This window comes from Nymphalis io, chromosome 9 (assembly GCF_905147045.1).
Source record: "Nymphalis io chromosome 9, ilAglIoxx1.1, whole genome shotgun sequence".
NCBI classification, from domain to species: Eukaryota; Metazoa; Arthropoda; class Insecta; order Lepidoptera; family Nymphalidae; genus Nymphalis; species Nymphalis io.
Genome location: NC_065896.1, coordinates 13,375,233 through 13,400,458, shown reverse-complemented (window position 1 = coordinate 13,400,458; position 25,226 = coordinate 13,375,233). Strand labels below are relative to the sequence as shown.

The window sequence follows — 25,226 nt, the reverse complement described above, 5'->3', positions numbered from 1 at the left end:
GTGGAATGGCTACGAATTGGTTATTTTATGAATGATTATTTACTTGAGCTTGTCTGGGTAGGTACCACGCACTCATCAGATATTCTACCGCAAAATAGCATTACTTGGTATGGTTGTGTTCCGGTTTGAAGGCTGAGTGAGCCAGTTTAATTACAGGCACAAATGACATAACATCTTAGTATCCAAAGTTTGTGGCGCATTGGCGATGTAAGCGATGGTTACCATTTCTTACAATGCCAATGTTTATGGGCGTTGGTGACCACATACCATCTGGTGGGTATTCTATAAAAAAATCAAATATGCTTAAAAAACTTACTTTAATATAAAAAATACTTAACGTTTGTATAAAATACTCGCTCCTTTAACAATATGTTTTTAATATTATATGATAGATAAATAAAGATAGATAATACGACTCATGCACGAAGTATTTCTGGACTCTCAAAGAAATGCCGTGTCGTAGAAAGACGTTGAATTTGCATATGCATGCGATTCTCAATTACGAAGCTTGCTGCTCTTGTGTTTTGACAAACACAAATATTTTATGGATACCTGCGCGATTCCGTTTGATAAAGTTGGCTATGTACTGAGTGTGGAAAACGTTTGAGATTAACTTTATGTTATGATAATAGCGTGATACATTTTAGACACTTCTAGTTTTTATACAGCTAATCATTACTTGAATTCTTGTGTTTATTTACGTGTAATTTCTATGAATGTGTCAAATGGCATAGTTTTAGTGGAGCCAGGGAATATTGTAGGAGTGGTTGTGGGATCGATTCTCTTTTCTATCTAATGTATTTTTTTATCTTGGATAATGTTATAAGGTTAAGGAAGTAACTAAAATGAAATTCAATCACGACGAGTATTATGACTGAAAACTGCCTTAAATATTTCCTAAGTCTAGTAGCTAGTCTACAAGGTTTCAGATCTCAAGGGTTCAAACCCCTAGGACGGGCCGGTCAAAAAGTTATTAGAATTTTGTCTGAATATGCCTGGAGTTTGAAAATTGGAGTGCTCACACCCCCGTGGCTCGGAAAGCACTTAGAGACGTTTATACTGTACCTGAACTTTAAAAATGTCGGAATACCGTCATATTGTTTTTAAGAGTGAGTGATTTGTGTTTGTGCACACACATTGTGCACTATAATATCTCTTGTTGGCTGTAATCAGTCAGAAGGAAACCATTATGACAAAAAGAAATAAGGGCTATTCTACAATCATAAGATCAATTCCGAGTTCTATATACCAACTCATTATTTTTAATTTTATTGATAACAGAAATTTTAAATATAAAATGATTTAAATATAAAATAAGAAATATCCATCATAAGCTTATATTCTACCATAAATAAATATTGAATTGATATAATTTACATAAGACACACATTAATATCAAATATGTCTAAACTTTTAAAAGCCGAGATGGCCCAGTGGTAAATGTGAACCGACGATTGTGGGTTCAAACTCGGGCAAGCACCACTGAATTTTCATGTGCTTAATCTGTTATTATAATTCATCTCGTGCTTGATAGTGAAGGAAAAACATCGTGAGGAAACCTGAATGCGTTGAATTTCACTGAAATTCTGCCACATGTATATTCCACCAACCTGCATTGTAGCAGCGTGGTGGAATAAGCTCCAAACCTTCTCATCAAAAAGGGAGAAGAGGCCCAGCAGTGGGCCATTCACAGGCTGTTACTGTACTCGACTTTTAGACAAATAACTTGTCAAGTCCCGTTCGCATTATAGTTACATATTTCACGTTTGAATCGAGAGCTTGCTGTAGTTACAGCTTTATTAACATAACTTCATAGAGTATGCTAATTACTCCAAAGACACAACGGCTTTACAACGAGGACACGACTTACCTCGACTGTTTGATTTCTCGAGAGCCTTTTCTCAGAGAACACTGTAAACATCTTGAATATATTGTCCATGGTAGAATATATCGGATAATAGATTTTGTGACTCAACGAATAAAGGTTATTATACGATGAAACGTCCAGCGATGACCTATTGTTCCTCTTTTAAAATGAAAGAGCGTATTTACATGAATTGAAATCTTCGCAAACTTTATAATAAAACCTGTTTTTCAATTTTATGAGTTAAACAAACGTGGTACTTACAATATAAATATAATTTTATAAAATAAATATAGCTTGAGATTATAGCTTAAAAATATTATAAAAACATGCTTTCGGTAATGTAATATATTAGGTTTCCATATAAAATAAAGGGTTCTAATATGTCTTTCTTTGTTTCTTCTCAATAGTAACAAATTATTATATTGTCACCCAAAATATTGAATTATAAATATATTAATATAATTATAAATATATAATAATAAATATATAATAATAAATATATAAAAAGCCGAGATGGTCTAATGATAAGAACGCGTGAAAATCCGGGCAAGCACCACTGATTTTTCATGTGCTTTATTTGTGTTTATAATTCATCTCGTGCTTGACGGTGAAGGAAAATATCATGAGGAAACCTGCATGTGTCTAATTTCATTGAAATTTTGCCACATGTGTATTTTACCAACCGGCATTGGAGCATCGTGGTAAAATAAGCTCCAAATCTTCTCCTCAAAAGGGAGAGGAGGCCTTAACCCAGCAGTGGGACATCAACTGGCTGTTACTGTAAATATACTCAAATTATCATATCACATTTGAAAAGTTTAGAGTTTATACGACATTTAGGGGTAGATTAAAATCTACATTCTTGGCCAACTAACACAGGCCAAAAGTAGTTTTCTAAACATTAATTTTGACACGCGTAGATACTAATATTAAGCGGGTGTTAAAAGAAAAAATAAATAAGGGTCTTAATAACCAAAGTATACAATTAAATTTATATGTCATATATAAAAACCAAAGATTAAGAATTCACTTTACACTTTACTAACATCTAGAAATATATCTCTATAGTGTGCACTAAGTCATATTAACAACATAGATAATAACTTTTAAACAAAAGATTTAAGTTAATTTATAGCCAAAGTTATAAATATCGGCGGAAAGTAATGAAAGCGTTATCTCAAGAGAGATGTAATATTAACTAAATATTTGCGTACTAATTTGTAAATTTAATTGTTTCAGATGTGCAGCACTGCTACTCGCGGTAGCAGCGACATGCGCCACGTCCGCATCACAAGATGACAACCTAACCTTAGATAGAAAGGAGCCCACAACTCACGAACTACTCAGCTCGCTCGGTTTAAAGAAGCTCAGAATACCAGCTGCTCATCACAGAAAACGTCTCGCTGAGCAAGGACGGCGTCACGCGACCGGCGATTCAAGAATGTATGTGATAAAATTACCGCCGAACACGAGTTATTACACCCACGCGGATCCCGCCCCGGCCGCGGCACGAACCTTGCCACTACAGATGACAAGCAACGGGAAACCAGCAAGGGTCTACCACTGGAACCTGCCAGTATTACACAAACTCGCCAAGAACCGGCCACAAGCTAGATTTGACGACGATGTGGTGAACGTCGAAAGTACGCCAACTTGGCCGAAAATTAATCATCCTAACTCGATAGATGCGCTGGCTTACTACGTACCATCGAAAAAGACATCGTTCAGGAAATATTTCTCTGGTAACGGAAAACCCAAGTCATTCTACGTGATCGACAAGAACAAGAATTCCGCGGAGTACCACAGATTACTTCCCTAATTCAGCTGTTATTTCATACTCTACCGTAAATAGACTGATGTTATTGTATTAATTTTTTTAAGAAACACGTAATAACTAAAGCTTCCATTTCCATTAATTATGTATCATAACGTAAATTACAATAACATGTCTATGTAATAAAAATTAAAATATGACGTATTATAAATTTTCTAGCCAATCAAACATATTATTTTAAAACCAGGCATCAACTATCATAATAAAAATCTAAAAAACCGCTTATTTATTTTATCCTGGATTCGTTTAATGTTACATTGTTTAAATCGATCATGAAAATATAAAAATATTGCATTTAAATAATAAAAATACGCAACGCGATACTTCCAATTGTACATCGAAATCTACTGTTACTTAAATCTTTCATAGATTTTGTTTTAGTCTGTGAAAGTAAGCGTAATTTCTAAGCTGTCATTAATGTTTTATCACACGAAATTATATATAAATTTTCGTGTTGTTTTAATAAATGTTATATTAAATTTATGTTTGGATGGCAATAAATCAATTTAAAGCAGGACTCTAGATTTTAAATAACTTTAATATTATATGTTACACCGATTACATATATTTGGAGTACATACTCCTGTAAATAAACGCTTTATGCTTAGGATGTAAAAATAAGTAATCGATAGGTGCTTAGGTATGTTATTAAGACTGCGTCACGAATTTAAATTATTACGTAGAATTAAGAATACGATGACACAAATAGATTTATGTCTAATCTTACTATTCCAAAACAGAGTCACATCAAGCTGAATTTTATTTAATGTTATATAAAACAAAAATACGTAGCATATTTTACAAGATCTAAGTATGCCATTTTTTATTGATCAATTTTGGTAAGAGTTAGAAATAAAATGTCTCTGTTTGGAAAGCTGAGGCTCTGAAATGCATTTACTAAATAGTGCCTATGTTTTTTGAATTATTTTATATTGTTTTGAATATATATGTATTATGTATAACGCTCTGAGATTAGATTTTTTTTCAAATTTATTAAATTTATTATTATTTGGTAAATATCATTTTTAATAAATTATTGTAATGTATCAATAGTCATATAATCGTACTATATTGAATGTAGTTTTTTTTTGTAATACGTTTAACCTTTAATGTATGTCTCGTACAACATACAAATAAAAAAATAAATAAATAGTGACTTTTTATTTTATATCGACAGTCGCCATCTTGTGGTAAGTAGTTGAAACCACGCACAAAGAAAAAAACGCACTAAATAGATTTTAACATTTACAATAGATGTCGCTGCTTTACAGTAACTGTTTTATCAACAGAAAATTTCAGACATGCGCGGCGGGCTGCGCGATTTATAAAAATCGTAGCAAATGTTGGCGGACATAAATCTATAATCGTAGTCTCGACTCGAGTAAAAATGTCAACCGGCATGATAACTGGTGCAAAAAATATGTTAGAAAATACGGAGTTAAATAAAAAGAATAACAGTGCGACAATGCAGAGTAAACAAACAATTACTTTTAGTGATAAAAATAAGAACCGTGAAGTAGATGAGAAAAATGAAACTGTTATCAAAGTTAAAAGTGCGATCCCTAGGCAAAGGTGGGTTATTATTTGTTATTTCACACCAAAAAGTACTAACCAGCTATGTTCAACTTAAATATTATTTATTAATAATTTTTTTATGTAAAATATTGTGCAGTTCTATAAAAATATACATGTGTATTAATTATTAAAACGAGCGTCTGGTTTTCTGTCCTAGTTTTCAAAGTATAATTAACTAGGCGTTATTCTAAAAATATCAAAACTGTAATGTATGCATAGCGCAAACGTTTTAATAAGCATACATTACATGGATGCACCCTATAATAATTTCCCGCCAAAATTATCCGACAATAATTTTAATCTATTACCCAATGTATCAACGGTATTAAGCTATTAACTTTAAAAATCTGCAAATCATAATATGTCATCCATCCTTATCATATCGATATTAATATTTTTTTGATATGAAAATATGATAAAGCGTATAATATCACTTACAATATTCTACAAAACACATTCGATATATTTTTGAAAACTGGCAAATTAATGAAACATTACTGTTTTATATTGAATAAAAATGTGGATATAGACCTAGGTTTTTGTAAAGAAAAGTTTTTTAAGTATTTACTGTAGTTAAAAAAAAAAGAAAATTCCCGCAGATACAGAAAAACACGCTACGTCTAATAAAAACGTATTGATATATAACTAAATTATTTGAAGAATATTTTAAAATTGTAATGCTCCTTCGTTCTTAAAGTCGTTAATTTTAATATAAATACGTAAAAATCAAGTGTGTTATTTTTTTTGTATGTGAAGTTACACTTCCTGTGTAAGTCTCCTTTATTGATGTTAAAATAATTGGTCGCGCTTTATGTATTAAAAATATATTTTTTTATTTCAACCAAACGCGAAACAGATTCTTCTTGGTAGTTGATGGTAAAACTTTATTCCGCCAAACAACAATACTCGTATATAGTATGATTGGGTTCCGGTTGAAAGGGACATAACATCTTAGTTCCCAAAGTTTGTGGCGCATCGAAGGTATAAGGGATGATTTTTTACGTCGTCAATGCCTGTGGGCGGTGGTGACCACTTGCCATCAGTTTGCCCGTTCACCTACCTATGGCATAAATTAAAACTAGAACTACAAATTTTATTCGAATTCTGTTTTAGAAAACAAATATATCTAATCTCGTCTTAGAAAAAACAAACATAAGTGTCCTATAAATAAGATACAATGGTATAAGCGTAAACAAATCTACAGCGTGTTAGTTACCTTAGATTAAATGTCAGTATAGAAATAACATCAAACATTTATAGTTTTTCTTGCAATATTTATAAATCAAATATATATATATATGACTTTATTGGTCTAAGAGCTGTGATGGCCGACTGGATTAGGGGTAAAGCCGCCTCTCCTTCAGGAGAATATTTAGAGCTTAATCCACAACGCTGTTTCGATGGGAGTTGGTGAAAATGCATAACAAATTTTCCTCCATAGCATGTAGGTTTCTTCACGGTGTTTTCCTTCACCACCAAACACGAGTTGAATTGTAATACAAATTAAGCACATGAAGATTCAATGCTTGCTCCAATTCCAAGATTCAAGTCTTCTAATCACTGGTCCATCACGGCTCTTTCTTTATAAGAATATATAAAAATCTAAATTTCAGTTTATTCAAGTAGATGTTTACAAGCACTTTTCAATTTACTTTTTATGAGTACAAAAGAAGTCACCACTGGTTCGCTATTTAAGTTCTACCAAGAAGAACCGGCAAGAAGTATGTCGTTTTTATAAATAAAGTACTTACACTTATTAATTAGGGCGTCTTATCTATAAATATTTTTTGATATAATTATGAATTATTAAATGTTAAATAATTTACGTTTTTTTATAAAACGAATATCTTGAAATTGTGAATTCTATCGAGAAGAACCGGCAAGAAACTCAGTATTTACTTTTTTCTACCAAACAAATGTATGTTATTTAAGTATATAAGTATAACATATGTATGTTATTTAAGTATATATATATATATTTCTTAATATTTAAAGGGACTCACTTCTTTCAAGAAGGTTTGTTACTTATTGTTTGCTCTCAGTTCATATTAGCTACTAGATGAATTGTAGTACTCAAATTAAGCACGTAAAAATTCAGTGGTGCTTGGTAGCTTTGAACCTTTAAGATCCAGCTATTCCGTCCATTGGCTCTCGTTCGACAAATACTAAAAAAAAATATTACACGTTCTCATATAACAATTTTCCGAAAAGTGATTGTAGCCAATTTACAATTAGCGTAAATAGGTCGCTATACGATATCAGTGTGTCGTGATAAGTCGCAATCGACTGATATGTCATGCGTAGATAAACGAAATTATTAAACTCGTCTTCATAATAAAAAATACCTAGCAGTAAATGGACATTGTAATAATAATAATAATATCCTGGGACATTTTTCACACAAGGCCATCGGATCCCAAATTAAGCTTGTACAGAGCTTGTGCTATGGAAACCAGACAACTGATATACTACATATACTACTTTTCTTTTGTAAATACATACTCATATAGATAATTACACTCAGACTCAGGACAAACAGACATGTTCATGCACACAAACGTCTGTCCTGAGTGGGAATCGAACCCACAACCTTCGGCATGAAAGGCAAGTGTTCTACCAACCACGCCAACCGGCTCGTCGTCATCGTGTCTCTCAGGGGTAAATAATCAATAAAGTTTTGTATTAACACAGGCCAAACTTAAGGACTAAGGTTAAGCTTATCCTACGATGTAATTCTATACAACTGCGAGATTAATTTTAAACACAAATTAAGACAAAGTCATTGCAGCTTGCCTGAATTTGAACCCACAATATTGGGTTATGATCCACGACCCACGTATTCTAGATGCAAAGGTCTATATCGGCTTAATATATAGAGTATTATGTAGAAAATTTTAATACGTAAAGTATATTTGTTATTTGTTTGAATACAATAATCTCTGAAGCCAACAGTCGGATTTGTAAAAATATGTTTTCATTTTGATGCCCGATTTTTTTTTTTATATTCGCCGGGAGGGCAAATGACTCTACTCCACCTGATGGTAAGTGGTTGAAAATTCAAATACAAGTTGTTTAAAAATAATAAATACAGGAAAATGTAATATTAATTGAGCGTCGAGGCTGTTATAAAAACAATTACACGGAAACTCGGAGTTGTGAACTAGGTGCGGCGTTTTTTCACCACAACAACTGTGACTGTTATACAAAACACAGGTACGGTCTTGCGTGGAATATTGCTCGCACCTTTGGGATGGCTCCGCTATGTACGTACTGGATGCCTTGGAGCTGGCTCTCGATGTCACCGCCTAACTGTGACATCAATTCCAACGCGCACAAAGAAATTTGGCAACTCCTTTCTTTGTCGCACTTCCAAAAAATGGAATTCCTTACCAGCTCACGTGTTCCCCTCCTCTTACAACCCGGGTTCCTTCAAACGAGGCGTGAAGAGGCATCTTGCGGGCCGGCAAGGCGAAGGCGGCTAGTGCAGAACATTCTTCCCATCTGTACTGGCCGTCGTCGCGTGGAGTAGTCATATACCGGCGAATATAAAAAAAAAAGAAAAAAGAGCAACTGTTTGTTGAGGGACTAAACAAACATTTGTTTTATTTACAATTTGTTCATTTATAATTTTGAAACCGTATATGGTCTTTATATGTAATCTTATTTTAAGGAAAATATTTAAATTTGCCGGTGCTCTTTCAAGTATGCTCTTACTATATATTTTGATCGGGGAATGTCACCATTCCACGTTATCATAATACATATATGCACATTTTGCAACGACGATTTTTTAAAATATAGCGGGCGAATAGATGGGTTCTTTGAAACATTGAATGACTATAACCTTTAAATAAAATTTGAGCACATAAATATTTTCATTTCTTATTAATGAATTTTACGAAAATAATTCGATTGATAACATCCTCTTTTTAGGTCGGCAAAAAATAGTACGAAAAAAATTCCTTATTTTACGGTACGAAGTCGGCACCGGTAGCTAGTTATATATAGTTCGCCTAGATGTCTGACTATAAAGCGATGTATATATACTTAATACATAAAGTTGAGCCATAAAATTAAATATATAACCAGCAGCTATTTACAATAATAGGCTATAAGCAGTAAAGTTACATAGTATTTCAAAGAATAGCATCATATAAGTAATTCGTTATTAAATAACTCGTAATTGAATGCTCCGAGCATTTCATTAAGCCATAGAACTGTTTATGTACATAGTATTTATCGATTAAACAATAGTGTTTGTGTGTTAAATGAAGTGTACACAATACACAGTAAACAGTGTGCAATGATTGTTTGTTTAAAATTAGCATGAGCTCACGATATATTATTTATTAGATTGTATATTAGTATATAAACGATAATAAAATACTTTGATCCCTCACATTTATTCATTACAAAATCAACTAAATCCAAAAGCAGCATCAGACTAAGCCTTTTATCGGGGTAGAGGAAATTCCGCACCACATCAGGGTATCGTGCAATCATGCATGACTCAATCATGTTTTTTTTTTTATATGTCCGGCATGGCAAATGACTCTACTCCACCTGATGGTAAGTGGTAGTAGAGTCCAAACGCGACGACGTATTTTTATTTATCTGAAATATATATAACTGACTGAAATATCAACGCACTGCCCAAACTACTGGGGCTAGCAAAATGAAAAATTGCCTATTACACATTAGGTTAGACCTTAGGAAGGATTTTATAAAAACTAATCCCTAAGATAGTGATAAAGGGGATAAAAGATTGTATGAAAATACTTAATTTTTGAAGAAAGAGCTATTGGAAATTGTTATTTAGCAATTCGGAATTAGTAAGCGCTAGTTTGAAATATAATTCGTAAGACCCCGACCATATAAGCTACATGTCGTATAGTTATGTGGATCATAACTTTTTTTTTTATAGAGTAGGTAGGCGAACGCGCATATGGGCCACCTAATGGTAAGTAGGGTTTTAGGGTCACCAACGCCCTTAGACATTGGCATTGTAAGAAATGTCAAACATCGCTTACATATCCAATGCGCCACCAACCTTGGGAACTAAGATTTTATGTCCCTTGTGCCTGTAATTACACTGGCTCACTCACCCTTCAAACCGGAACACAACAATATCAAGTACTGCTGTTTTGCGGTAGAATATCTGATGAGTGGGTGGTACCTACCCAGACGAGCTTGCACAAAGCCCTACCACCCGTAATTCTCTATTACTAAATCTTTAGACAAATCAGCAATATTTACATTAAGACAGTATACTAAAATACTAGTTTCTTAAGGGAGAAACAAATTGTTTAACTAATCATCATAATTTGCTTGAAATTATCTTATTAACTTTGGGCCGGCGCAATTTTGTTGTACACACTTGCTGGGTTGGCGGCTGGCTTCAATCCTTGATAATTCTTCTGGTATGGAATTTACCGCTACCATACGGTTTGTTGAGGCGATAATTTCGATGGCTGTACAGGTGTTATCTCTGCTTACTCAATCTTATAGACCGGCGGTAAAAGCTTTATGTACTTTTCGAGGCACAGGAGACGTTATTTTTCAACTACTACTAAGACTTTCTTGAAATTAATGTTTTTGTCGTTAGTAGTGCTTATTTTTAGTCAATATAGATAAAATCACATGTATGTTATGCGCAAGCGCCAAAGCAAAGTGTCGACGCCACTAACTCGCTAGCAACAACATTTCTACGGAAGGTAGCTGTCAGCCCAGCTGGGTGTCCCGGTGATGTTGGTTATGTGAAATATTACCACAATATCAAGATATAATTGACTATTTACGGACAGGAACAGCAAAAAAATTATAAATTAAATTTTAATAATTAAATAATTAAGACCTCTTCACAAGCGTAGCCTTCGTGTTTTAGTAGATGGTTGCGCTTCACAATTCTATGTAGTGAATGCTGGGGTCCCCCAGGGATCTGTGCTATCTCCCACACTCTTTCTTTTGCATATCAATGATATGCTCTCCCTTGGGAACATACATTGCTATGCAGATGATAGTACAGTGCATGGTGGATACCACGGACGCGCAGTGGCTGGGCGGGCGGAAACTGAGGAGAAGCGGGAGAATCTTGTCATTGAACTCGATAGGACGTTAGAGCGCCAAATGGGGCTCTGATAATCTTGTTGAGTTTAATGCCAAGAAAACACAGGTATGCGCTCTCACGGCGAAAAAGTCAACATTTTCCCCTCTTCCCTCCCTCTGTGGTACTCCGCTGGTGATGCAAAGCAAAATCGCCATGCTGGGGATTGACGTTCGCTGCGACCTTAGTCCAAGGGATTACATCGAGGCTGTTATAAAAACAGCTTCACGGAAACTCGGAGTTCTGAACAAGGTGCGGCGCTTTTTCACGCCACAAGAACTGTGCCTGCTGTAAAAAACACAGGTACGGTCTTGCGTGGAATATTGCTCGCACCTTTGGGATGGCTCCGCTAAGTACCTACTTGAGGCCTTGGACCGGTTGCAGCGACGTGCCGTACGCATTATTGGCGACGTAAAGGTCACAAACACCCTTGAACCTTTACAATTGCGTCGTGAGATAGCAGCACTGAGCGCTTTCTATCGACTGTATCACGGCGAGTGCTCTGAGGAATTATTCTCTCCAATTCCTGCTTCCCCCTTCCTTCTTAAGTCCACGCGAGCTGGTTCTCGATGTCACCGCCTTACTGTGACATCAATTCCATCGCGAACAAAGAAATTTGGCAACTCCTTTCTTTGTCGCACTTCCAAAAAATGGAATTCCTTACCAGCTCACGTGTTCCCCTCCTCTTACAACCCGGGTTCCTTCAAACGAGGCGTGAAGAGGCATCTTGCGGGCCGGCAAGGCGATGGCGGCTAGTGCAGAACGTTTTTCCCGTCTGTACTGGCCGTCGTCGCGTTTGGACTCTACTACCACTTACCATCAGGTGGAGTAGAGTCATTTGCCCTCCCGGCGAATATAAAAAAAAAAAAAAAAAACAAACAAATAATCTCACATGCTTCGTCTGAATAAAAGAACCCTTTTAAAAGGTTTTTTTTTAATATTTAATTTAATTGCATTCAATTAATATAGGTCTATGTAAATTGATGGAAAAGAGTAACTACTGAGTTTCTTGCCTACTTCTTCTTCTTCTCCTCGGAGGAATGTACATTCCGAACAGGTAGCTTTACATTTAAATGAATTCTTTATCATGGTTTTATAAGTCTACTTAAACACTTGCTAATATTATAAATTAGAATGTGAATTTATTTGTTACGATTTCACGTATTAATTTTTCAACTGATAATGAAAATTTGCATACACGTTATCAGAGATACGAGAAAGGACATAGGACAAACCCCGCCCACGCGGTCTAGTAATAAATATTTTATTTTTTTTCTTTATTGGTCATCAAACATGTTTACGGTAAACATTGAACGGTTTACGGTAAACAATTTTGAAATAAAAACTCCAAGGATAATATTAATTTTGTGTTTCTTTCTTGCAGACAAGAATTGCTCAAATGGTACGGGTGGGGCTACAAGGACTCTTTGTTCAAATTAAGCGACGATTTCACGTATTTCACGGGAGACAGGTAGGACTCGACACAATAAAAATCGTATACATAATTATACATTACACATATAGAAATATGTACACATATATGAATATAAACAAACAAAACGAAAAAAAAACTATTCTGAAATAAAAATGTTTTTGTTATGTTCGTTTTTGAAATTTAAATAAGATTAAATCAATTTTTTATCAATTTTATATATATATACGCAGTCTAAGATGTTAAATATTATTCTTTCGTTTAAATATTATTCAAGGTGTATATAAAATAAGGACGGATGTTGTACTCGCAGTAAACAACGTTAAAGTTTGTATTATTTGATCGAGGAGACCTACAATTATTGCAAATACAATTCTATACGTGATATGACACGTCGTATATTTTCTACATATCTAAAAACGTATGTTATGTATCTGTATATTACATTGAACGCCGTATAGGGTTCCAGTGGAGTTGGGTAGAGTTATTTTAATTGATAATTGAGAACAGGTCGGCAGACTGGCAAATGAGCCAATCGATTGTAAGTGGACACAACCGCAAATAGACATTGGCACTGTAAGAAATGTTACACATCGTCAATGCACCACCAACCTTGGGTACTAAGATGTTCTGTTACTCGTGCCTGTAGTAATACAGGCTCACACACCCTTCAATAACGTAACAGTACTACGTATTGCTGATTGGCGGTACAATATTTGACGAGTAGGTGGTACCTACCCAGGCACAAAGCCCAACCATCAACCCATGTCAAACCATGTACCAAGTCCAATATGAGAGATCTATTTCAATCGTATGTGTATCTGCATCTTCTGCATCTTCGTGATCTTCAAAAAATAAATATAACCTACATCTTCTACTATTAGCATGATAGTAGGAAATTGTTCATTTGTCATCACGCTAAGGATCCGCTTCCGAGTAATATATTGATTGATCTTATCAACGTTTCAAATTCAACAGCTTTTATCTGTATCATAAAGATTTTTTTTTTACACAAATCGATGCCTTATTTTTTATTGTATCAATATATGTTTATTGTTTATTTACGCTATCGGTGTCATGTCAGTATCATTTTTCTATTGTATATTCAGTAATAATTGCGCGATACAGCGAGAAGGTGTAGTAAAGACAAACAAATATTATGTACAGAATACAAATGACTTTATGTAGTTATTATTTATGCATTTATTGTTTATATAATGAATAATTGTATTTATTTTTGTAGACATGTGTTCACCTCGCCGCTTTATTCGACTTAAAGTCGTATCCAAAGTTATAGACTAACTCTATGTAAGCGATAAAAGCGCCCATTACACATAGTTTTGTAATATCTACCTCTGTATTACATATTCACGTGTAACGCAGATGACTACGATACTTTTTTACATGATAAATGTCTTAATTCAGTGCGACCTTCGAAATAAATGTATGTTCGATTATAAATAATTACTGTAATCGAATCGAGTTTCCGTAATGCGATTTTCGCGCGTTGCTTAAGTTGATAAGACATCAATAGGAATTAAATAATTAAGGTTATTCGTAAATGCCGACAGGTTAGATATCTCAAACAGCAAAGCAGTCTATTTGCAAACATATGAACCGTTTAATTACTTGTGTTTATCTGCAAAATCACGTAAGAAAAAATTAAAAGCCAAGAAATTATTTTATCGTTTTATTTTTCAATTTTTTTTTTTGCAAGACGGGTAATCGAACTGAGTTTTCATACGCTTGAATCGCAAATCGCGCGCATGTACCAAGGAGGATAGAAAAAAATATTTCTGATGATATTTATAAAAGGTTTTATTTAACTTTCAATATTTGTTTGTTTGGGTCAAATCTTGCAAGTTAATTTAGGTCACTTCCGCTTATCCCGTGGGACTTAAATTTCACTGTTGGTTCAGTTTCGATAGAAAAACATTTTTCTAATAAGCTTGACTTGATTCTACACCCAGGATTGGAGGAAAAACGAGAGGACTTATAACTAAATAATTATATCTTCAAGACTTTTGTATTTTTGCGACAAGATTTTATATTATAGTATTAGTGTAATTAAAGTTTAAACGTTTTTAGAAAATAAATTTTAAATAAAAGCTTGTTTTAAAAATGTTTTTTATTAATAATATTAATTTATTTTGTGGTATTTATTTTAATATAATTCGGAATATCGACCGTATACCTAACGGAAGCGAAAACCTTAACTGTGCCAATTCCCGCGGGAAGTTGTCATTGTCCGGTTTTAATGTTTGCTTTATTCGCATCTTTCATTAAAAGTATTCTCGTTCAATTAAGTCTAAAATGGTCGTAGCGTAGGTCACAAGAAAGTGGTGTCAACGAGCTATGACTGGATCCGAGCGTATGTCGTGGGCGGCCGAGCTAAATTGTCACTTCCCTTCCAATAATCGTTGCGAACATTATACGAATACGTAATTTACTTCAAATTTTTATTTATTCAGCAACTCTGGGACTTTTGTTTTTATGTTCTAGAACAATACAAGTTAAGAAATCTTTTAAAGACAAGCTTTTAAATCGAATAAATTCGAAATTTGTATAGCTATGTTTATTTATAGGATATGTTTCCAAGCAAAAAAAAGCTAATACAAAAACAGAAAATATATAAATTATATAAAAAGTATAAAATTAATTACTGACCCAAGTCCAAAAATAAGCAAGTAAATAATAAATTATATAAGAGAACAATACAAAAGATAATTTTGTAATTCAAAATAGGTAAGACTTATTAAATTATTATAACGTAGTCTAAACGTTATTTTTTTACATTGATTTGCCAAATTAAATCAAACGATAATTGACTGCTTATAATGATTTTATCTTTAAAAATTATTTTAAGCCATTTCGGAATATACTATATTCTACCAATAAGAATCAGCTAGTCGCCCAGTGGCCGAAATTCGACCGTTATTCATTGCTTTTCTTCGAGTATTTGAAGAATACGAGAGATAATGAAAATGAGGTTTAACTTTGTGAAATCTGGTCAGGATAATAGATAAAAGGCCAAAATTATTATATTTGACCAGGACTACTTCGTTGGTCGATTGGCTAGATATAGCAGGTTGGGCCATTAAAAAGTTACTGGGTTTTTCTGCCGAAAATTCTCAATAGAAAGTTGGAAGTGTGTACACTCCCATGCTTCGGAAAGCAAGTAAAGCCGGTCCTGTGCTTGACCTCTTTCAGGTCGTGTCGGATTGCCGTACTACCGGATCATGAGTGTTAGGGAATAAAGAGTGCACCTGTGTTTACGTACGCACTTGTGCACTATAATATCTCCTGCGCAGTTGGCCAATCTTTCTTGAGATTGGCCGTCGTGACCGAAATCGGACACGAGGACATTATTATTATATTATGTCTGCAGTTTGACATTGGCAGTAAGACTGCAAACAAATAATGTTTATTGTATGTAATATATAAGATTTAGCTTTACTCCTTTTCCAAAAACGATTAAAATTCAACGAATATTATTTCCTTTGTTATTAATTCCCAAATATAATTACTTATCGAAAAATATACATTGTTAATTAATGATTTTGAACAATTGCAAATGTAAAATTTAAATATTAAAAACACCAAAAAAAACTTTATTATAATTTTTAATTAATTCTATAAAAACTGTAAAGATTTTTAAATTCAAACGTGAAATGACAACGCCAATCGGCCCCGACCATGACCTAAAGATCAATGAAAAATCTAATAAAATACATAAAACAAATTAATTATTTTTATTTTATAGTAATGACTAGCAAATATCGCACCGCTGGACTGAGGTCCCTTCTAAGGACTGGTGGGTGTGGTAGAACCTCCTCACGGTTATTTCCTTCACCACCGAGCAGGAGGTGAATTATGTGTGATTATGAAGTGCTTTTGTGTATAAACAGAGGTGCTTGTCCAGAAAGTCAGCAAAAATTAAATATACCGAAACATGAATATATATATATATTCGAAAACACAAATTGTAAGTCGTGCCATGTTGTGTCTCGCTTGCCCTGTCGCTAAGTCAATGCAATAAGTTATCTACATAACAAGAGCTCTAATGTTATAATATTTGAAACAGATGTAACAAACGAATGAGCCTGTTCTTTGCAACACAGCGTTCTCAATGAGGGTGGAACATTTGTTTCAGTCTTCGCTACCTTGACATACATAAAACACACATTTATGATATTTTAGTATTCTATAATCCATCATAATCTTCAAATAGGTTAGTATATCTAATAATTAGATTGAGTCAGGTTATTAATAAAAAAATGTGGGTGCCTCGCTAGAAATTCAAAGGACTGACTTTTTTTTTTTTTTTTTATAGAATAGGAAGGTGGACGAGCATATGGACCACCTGATGGTAAGTGGTCACCAAACGCTCTTAGACATTGGCATTGTAAGAAATGTCAACCATCGCTTATAGCCAATGCGCCACCAACCTTGGGAACTAAGATTTTATGTCCCTTGTGCCTGTAATTACACTGGCTCACTCACCCTTCAAACCGGAACACAACAATATCAAGTATTGCTGTTTTGCGGTAGAATATCTGATGAGTGGGTGGTACCTACCCAGACGAGCTTGCACAAAGCCCTACCACCAGTAGACTGACTTTGATGCTTAAAATCTGATACTTAATATCCATATTTACTGGTGGTAGGGCTTTTTTCGAGCTGCGTCTGCTTAGGTACCACCTACTCACAGATATTCTATCTCAAAACAGCAGTACTTGGTATTGTTATGTTCCGGTTAAAGGGGTGAGAGAGCCAGTGTAATTACAGGCATAAGGGACATTACATCTTAGTTCCCCTGAGAGATGGCACAATGTGTGTAAGGGATAGTTACTGTTTCTTATAGCGCCAAAGTCTATGAGCGATAGTGAAAACTTACGACCAGGTGGCCCATTTGCCACCTTTTCTAAATTCTGAATAAAAATTACCTATACTAGACAACATTAACGTTATATTGCAGTTTTAGTAAAGAAATATAGTCACTTTGATTTATGCTACTTCTTATTGTTATGTTTAATATCTTTAAATCGTCGGTCTGGATGTCAGCTATCTCAAAAAAATATTTTAAAACGGTCTAGATTTTAATATTAAATGCATTTATTTCACAGTAATTAACTAACAAAAAAAGCAGTAAATTTAATATGTTTTGAACTACTTACATACACCTTTCAGTTTTAAAAGTACACAATTTACTGCGAAGGTATCGTTTGCAGTCACAATAAATAAAGCACAGGGAAATACATTCAAGTATGTTCGAATAGATTTAAGGGAATGCTGTTTTTCTCATGACCAATTGTTTGTCACTCTGTTTAGATCCGGGTGCGGCGGAAACCAATAAATAGTAATATCCCACGAAAATAAAACTAAAAATGTTATTTATACTGAAATATTATAAGTCTGGAATTAGTGATTAAGTTATACGTGGGTGAAACCTATAGCCTTCCTCAATAAATGGGCTATCCAACACTAAAAGAATTATTCAATTCGAACCAGTAGTTCCTGAGATTTGGGGGTTCAACCAAAAAAACTATTCAGCTTTATAATAAAATAAGTTATTTGAAATTTCCTGCAGGCAATCGTTTCATTCTCGAGATGCCTTCATCTAAAAAGTCATTAGTTTTTTTAAATATCCTTTAGCACACAGACTTAACTTTTTACTGGTGGTAGGGCTTTGTGCAAGCTCGTCTGGGTAGGTACCACCCACTCATCAGATATTCTACCGCAAAACAGCAATACTTGATATTGTTGTGTTCCGGTTTGAAGGGTGAGTGAGCCAGTGTAATTACAGGCACAAGGGACATAAAATCTTAGTTCCTAAGGTTGGTGGCGCATTGGATATGTAAGCGATGGTTGACATTTCTTACAATGCCAATGTCTAAGAGCGTTGGTGACCACTTACCATCAGGTGGCCCATATGCTCGTCCGCCTTCCTATTCTATAAAAAAAAAAAAACTTACGTTCCGTTTACGATTCTCTTAAATTTTACAATTAAACATTTTTTAATCTTTTTTCGGAATGTTGCGATAGCGTACACATTGATCCACTTACTAAGTCGCGTGTAATCGGGTTATAAAAGAGAGGTACAAGTTTATGCTTGTTGTTCCTTGTGACGAGTGCGTCACATTTTCTGGGAAAATCTTTTATGTTTTTGATTATATGCATATTATCGAATATAAATATATTGAGAAGCGACGGCTAATAGTTTAATTTATTTAAATCGACATCTTGAGGGATCTCCTGTGTCCAGGTAGTAATTGCACGAATAGCTCTCTTCTGCAAAACAAAAATAATATTATCGGCTGCAGAGTAGATTGCCATATAACATTACATTGTGAAAATAACCAAACCTCACTAAGCGAGATCAATAAGGCAATTATTAAGCAAATCTCAGCATGGGCGGTCGATCTCAGGCGCAAATGTACCCCCTCTTTATTTCACAAAATTGCAATAAATACGATTGGCAATCTAATAGACAGAGTTAAAGAATTCTTATTGTATAAAAAATGTTCGATTTTAAAGCATTTTCTTGGTCAAATTTTATTCCATAAAATAAAAATTTGGCCATTTTTAATTTTAATTCTTTTATTTGATATAATTTGATATAATTCTGAAAAACAAAATTGTAAACCAATTTTAATTCAAATTATAATTCAAGGAGGTATAATAAAATTATAATAATTTAAATAAATGTAGTATAATCATTGCTTCTTTTAATTCTAATGATACAGTAAGTACAAGCCAACATATTTGTTGCGTTGATGAGGTTAAAACTGTATTACCTGAATTTTTTACTTTAAATTAAAAATATAAATTCACTGTAATTTAAGTACACATAAATTATTGTGAGGAAGTTTTATATGTAAATGTATATATTATTATATATTTTTTGTAAATTAAAGATATAATAACAATACAAAAAAGAGCTGTCCGGTCTTAATAAGCTTAGAGTTTGACGATCGACAAAAAAAGAACAATACAGTTTAGCTCAAATGTTGAAGTGCCGAGGGGCCTTAGATCTCTAAAGCCAGAGTAAGGAGAAGATATTATATGTACTGTTTGTTTCAGTTATGATATATACAGGGTTACAGGGTAATATGTCACGATCCTTTTAAAGGGTTATAGTTCAGGACAATAGCTATCAAATGACCCCCAAAATGCTTATGGAAAAGTGTATCGTTTTCGAGTTATTAATTTTTTAATATTTTTTTTATTTAAAGGATGTTTAAGATTCTAAAATTCAATAAAAAAAAATCAACGTATTTTCCCTATTTTTTTTGTATTTCTTGCTAGGGTACATCCTAGTTAATAATAACCAGTTATAAAACAAAAACAATCTTCAAGCATTTTTAAATTACAGATCCAAAACTGTACAACTTTTCGATTTTTAATTTTGATTCTTTAAGTTACTCGCAATTTTTTTGTAAAAATCACTATGGCTCTTATCGTGCGGATCATTTTAAAAACATCTGCGTTTCCTTAGCTATCCATCGGTACATAAAAAATACAGTAACAATCATAAACTCAGGAGAAAATTAGATAACAAAGAGACCAGGTAGGAAATTCTAAGAAATGCTATTGTTAAGAAATTAAATCTGGATCAAAGACAAAAGGACCTCAATGCAAAGTAGTTAAAGATTATTTTTAATAGGGGTAATAGGTAAAAAAGGAGAGATAAACCAGAGCTTTTTGTGGAATACTATTATCAATTCCTTTGAATTTACCGTCATTTTTTCTAATTTCCTTTTATCTCATTTCTTTTAGGAATAAGAGTAATAAAACCTTGTCGGGGTACATAATACTCACTGTACTTGCACTGCTCGTATAGTGCGGACGCGCTTTAGTGAATATTGATCTCTTAAATTTTTGAAAAAAACCGCTTCGTTTACTGGACTCTGTTTCTTACAACTTCGTGACTCGGCTAGCTAAAAGGAATTTGTGATTTGTGTTTATGATAACTTGGCGCGTAAAAAGGACTATTATGACTGCAGAACAAAATTCTTCTCGTCGTCCGTACTCTAATGAGGAATACGCTGACATCTTATTTTGCTATGGATATTGTAACGGTGACGCCGCAGCTGCTCGTCGTGAGTATAATCGTCGATTTCCGGATCGCCGGACACCTGACAATAGTGTCTTTATTGGTGTGTATCGTCGAATTAGAGAAACTGGTCGCGTGCAAAGGAGACAATCTGATTCCGGACGCCCTCGTGTCCGTTCTCCAGATGAAGAAGATGTAATTATTCGTCATTTTCGAGAGGACCCTACAGTTTCCACCAATATTGTGGCAAACCGACTGGGCGTATCTCAATGGAGAGTCTGGTTTACTGTCCACGCGGCTGGATTGTATCCCTATCATTACACACCCGTACACGTGATTGAAGAAGGAGATCCTGCAAGACGTTTAGATTTTTGCCGATTTATGCTACACTGTGATGCAGAAAATCCCAATTTTTTGAGTAAAAATTTTATGGACAGACGAGTCAAAGTTTGACAAAGATGGTATTACTAACTACCACAATATTCGATATTGGTCTCAAAAAGAACAGGGAAACCCTCACAAAAAGCGATTAAGCGGTTCCCAAAGACGTTTCTCGGTAAACGTCTGGATGGGGATTATCAATGATAATCTTATTGGGCCACATTTCCTACCTGATAACTTAAATGGTGAAAGTTATGAAAGCTTGCTTAGAGAAATCCTGCATGAGTTACTCGAAAATGTTTCGCTGAAACTTAGGCAGAGAATGATATTCCAGCATGATGGTTGTCCCGCACACTTTCGAATGTCCGTAAGACAGTGGCTAGACAGCAATTATCGTAATAGATGGATTGGCAGAGGAGGACCAATCACATGGCCAGCGAGAAGTCCAGATTTGACTCCGATGGACTATTATGTCTGGGGGCATATGAAAAGCCTGGTTTATGATGTTTCACCAGTACAAACAATTGAAGAACTCAAAACAAGAATAATGAATGCTGCAAATTCTATTCGACATAGCTTGAGTAGTGTTGTAGTAAAAAGTGAATTAAGAAAAAGAATGCGTATTTGTATACGAAATAGGGGATCTCATTTTGAACACGAATTATGAATAATAAACAGTGTAATTTCGAAAGTATGAAGTAACTAAAAAGATTAAGTATTTTGTTTTTGATTTAAATTCAAAATTGCAATGACAGCTCTGGTTTATCTCTCCTTTTTTACCTATTACCCCTATTAAAAATAATCTTTAACTACTTTGCATTGAGGTCCTTTTGTCTTTGATCCAGATTTAATTTCTTAACAATAGCATTTCTTAGAATTTCCTACCTGGTCTCTTTGTTATCTAATTTTCTCCTGAGTTTATGATTGTTACTGTACTTTTTATGTACCGATGGATAGCTAAGGAAACGCAGATGTTTTTAAAATGATCCGCACGATAAGAGCCATAGTGATTTTTACAAAATAATTGCGAGTAACTTAAAGAATCAAAATTAAAAATCGAAAAGTTGTACAGTTTTGGATCTGTAATTTAAAAATGCTTGAAGATTGTTTTTGTTTTATAACTGGTTATTATTAACTAGGATGTACCCTAGCAAGAAATACAAAAAAAATAGGGAAAATACGTTGTTTTTTTTTTATTGAATTTTAGAATCTTAAACATCCTTTAAATAAAAAAAATATTAAAAAATTAATAACTCGAAAACGATACACTTTTGCATAAGCATTTTGGGGGTCATTTGATAGCTATTGTCCTGAACTATAACCCTTTAAAAGGATCGTGACATATTACCCTGTAACCCTGTATAGGAATCTATCCTTAAAACATTTTTTATTGCATATATCGGCAATGCGACGTAAAATCAGGTGTCCCTTGGGCCTAATTACTTTGCCTTACTCGCCCTTCAAAACGGAACGCACCAACACGAATTATACTGATTGGAGGTTAAGCATTTGACGAGTGGGTACCAAGTTAGCACAAAGTGCATCTGTTCGAGTGTCTTTGTAATTCTCAATATTTTACCACTGACTTTAGTATCTGAAAAATAATCTCGTGTAAATAAATATATTTTATTCTGTTTTGTAGAGGTAAGAGTTCTGTAAGAACGAATTCGAAACTCACCGCAGAGCACCATCATTAATTGTCAGAAAGTGATATGCGACATTGACTATAATAATTATAACATTTAAATGATACACGTATCAAAATAGCGTATCACCGTGAGTCGATTTTCAATTCACGAATGAGATACGTAGTGTTTCGCAAACTAACAGATATATCGATATCCTGTTGACTGTTTTGTTCGATTTACTTATTACGCGTTATATTGAAATACGGCTGTTGAACCAATGCCGGGGGAAACTGTATTGACCTGCCGGACAGGGAGACCTGAAGAAACGGCTGTTCCGCTGGCCGCCCGTGGCATAGTACAGGGGCCCGAGCGTGCCTAACCAGCTCGCGAGGCTGCCCCACCAGACCACGCATAATCTCGGGGTGGACCGTCGTGCCGGTTGGTGACCGGAAGGTGGGGTCCCGGCGGCCACTTCCGGGGGGGTTCGGGGCCCTTCCTTCCGGCGGATCAGTATATTTTCCTTTTTGGCAAACATTTGGGAAAACACGCCTCCATACTTTGCCCATCCCTATCGTGGCAATACGTCGCTCGCTGCACGTCTCTTTTCCTTATTTGTTCCAAATGGTAGCGCAACTAAGAAATAACGGTCGTTCAGCGGTGCACACCCCCACTATACCCACGCTGTTTGAGGTCGAGTTCTCTAGCATCCGAGGACTCCACGCTAACCTCAACGCTGTCCACCACCATCTCGAGATAGCACGGCCAGCAATGTTGTTTCAACATTTTGACATTTTGTCAACAGTATGCGCGATTACTATGCGTCAGTCCCTTGGAAGGAACGTTGCTTCAGTGGGAATGACCCGACAGCTAGTGCCGCTGCTGTTGCTGATGAGATCATGTTAGGAATGGAATACTACATTCCTAGCTCAGATCTCATCAATAGGGGTACGCGTAACCGTTGGTTCACTCGTGAATGTGCCGACGCTGTATCATCTAAGCAGGCGGCATATCGCGCGTGGATCAACGGCTGCATTAGCGGGGCATCTAACATTGACTCACTGAAAGCAAACTACAATAAAAATTCCAAGCCCTGTAGGAAGGCATACACGAGAGCGGATGCACAGCGCATTGTACAGATTGGTCATGACCTTATTTCGCATCCTAGGGGCTCCCTTAGCTTCTGGCGTCTGACCAAGTCTGTGCAAAACAATTTCTGCCAACCTTCGCTGCCACCGCTCAGAAATCCGGACGGATCGCTAGCTCACAGTCCGCAGGAGAAAGCCGACCTCCTGGCTAAACTCTTTGCCGACAACTCTGTGATCGATGATTGTAGTGCGCAGCCACCAACAATACCTTCATGTGGCCACACGATGCCTGACATCAAAATCAGGCAACGTGATGTGCGTGCGGAGCTGCAATCACTCGATATACGGAAAGCTAGCGGTCCCGATGGAATACCAGCAATTGTGCTGAAGAAGTGCGCGGCGGAGCTGTCTCCTGTGTTAACGCGCCTGTTCCAACTTTCTCTCTCTTCGGGATGTAAGCCGGAGGCTTGGAGAAGAGCTAATGTGCAAGCGGTTCCCAAAAAAGGGGATCGGTCTGACACGGCAAATTATCGGCCAATAGCTATCACCTCAGTACTTTGTAAGGTGATGAAACGGATTTTAAACAACCAACTGATCCATTACCTAGAAGATCACTGTCTAATTAATGATCGTCAGTACGGGTTTCGACCAAAACGGTCCACAGGTGATCTTCTAGCGTACGTAACGCACCTCTGGGGTGAAGCTATCGACAAGCATGGAGAATCGTGGGCAGTCAGCCCTGATATCTCCAAGGCATTCGACAGGGTCTGGCACAGAAGTCTTCTCTCCAAGCTACCGGCATATGGTCTGCCTGCTCAGCTATGCACCTGGATTGCCAGCTTCCTACACAAGCGTAGCCTTCGTGTTTTAGTAGATGGTTGCGCTTCACAATTCTATGTAGTGAATGCTGGGGTCCACCAGGGATCTGTGCTATCTCCCACACTCTTTCTTTTGCATATCAATGATATGCTCTCTCTTGGGAACATACATTGATATGCAGATGATAGTACAGTGCATGGTGGATACCACGGACGCGCAGTGGCTGGGCGGGCGGAAACTGAGGAGAGGCAGGAGAATCTTGTCATTGAACTCGATAGGACATTAGAGCTCATCGCCAAATGGGGTTCTAATAATCTTGTTGAGTTTAATGCCAAGAAAACACAGGTGTGCGCTCTCACAGCGAAAAAGTCACCATTTTACCCTCATCCCTCCCTCTGTGGCACACCGCTGATGATACAAAGCAAAACGCCATGCTGGGGATGGAC

At 35.4% G+C, this 25,226-nt stretch overlaps 2 protein-coding genes across 2 annotated transcripts in view; both read left to right on the top strand.

The window, feature by feature from the left end:
* Positions 1 to 4,603, top strand: part of LOC126770662 (uncharacterized) — a 51,773-nt gene extending 47,170 nt beyond the window's left edge. Inside the window, exon 2 of the mRNA XM_050490171.1 lies at positions 3,107 to 4,603. Coding sequence (XP_050346128.1) covers positions 3,107 to 3,686 — 580 coding nt within the window. The 3' untranslated portion in view covers positions 3,687 to 4,603. The remainder of the gene's footprint in view (positions 1 to 3,106) is intronic.
* Positions 4,604 to 5,022: 419 nt separating this feature from the next.
* LOC126770522 (alkyldihydroxyacetonephosphate synthase) overlaps positions 5,023 to 25,226 on the top strand; it is a 32,717-nt gene continuing 12,513 nt past the window's right edge. The window contains exons 1-2 of the mRNA XM_050489946.1: positions 5,023 to 5,273; positions 12,764 to 12,850. Of these exons, the coding sequence (XP_050345903.1) occupies positions 5,089 to 5,273; positions 12,764 to 12,850 (272 nt within the window). The 5' untranslated portion in view covers positions 5,023 to 5,088. The remainder of the gene's footprint in view (positions 5,274 to 12,763; positions 12,851 to 25,226) is intronic.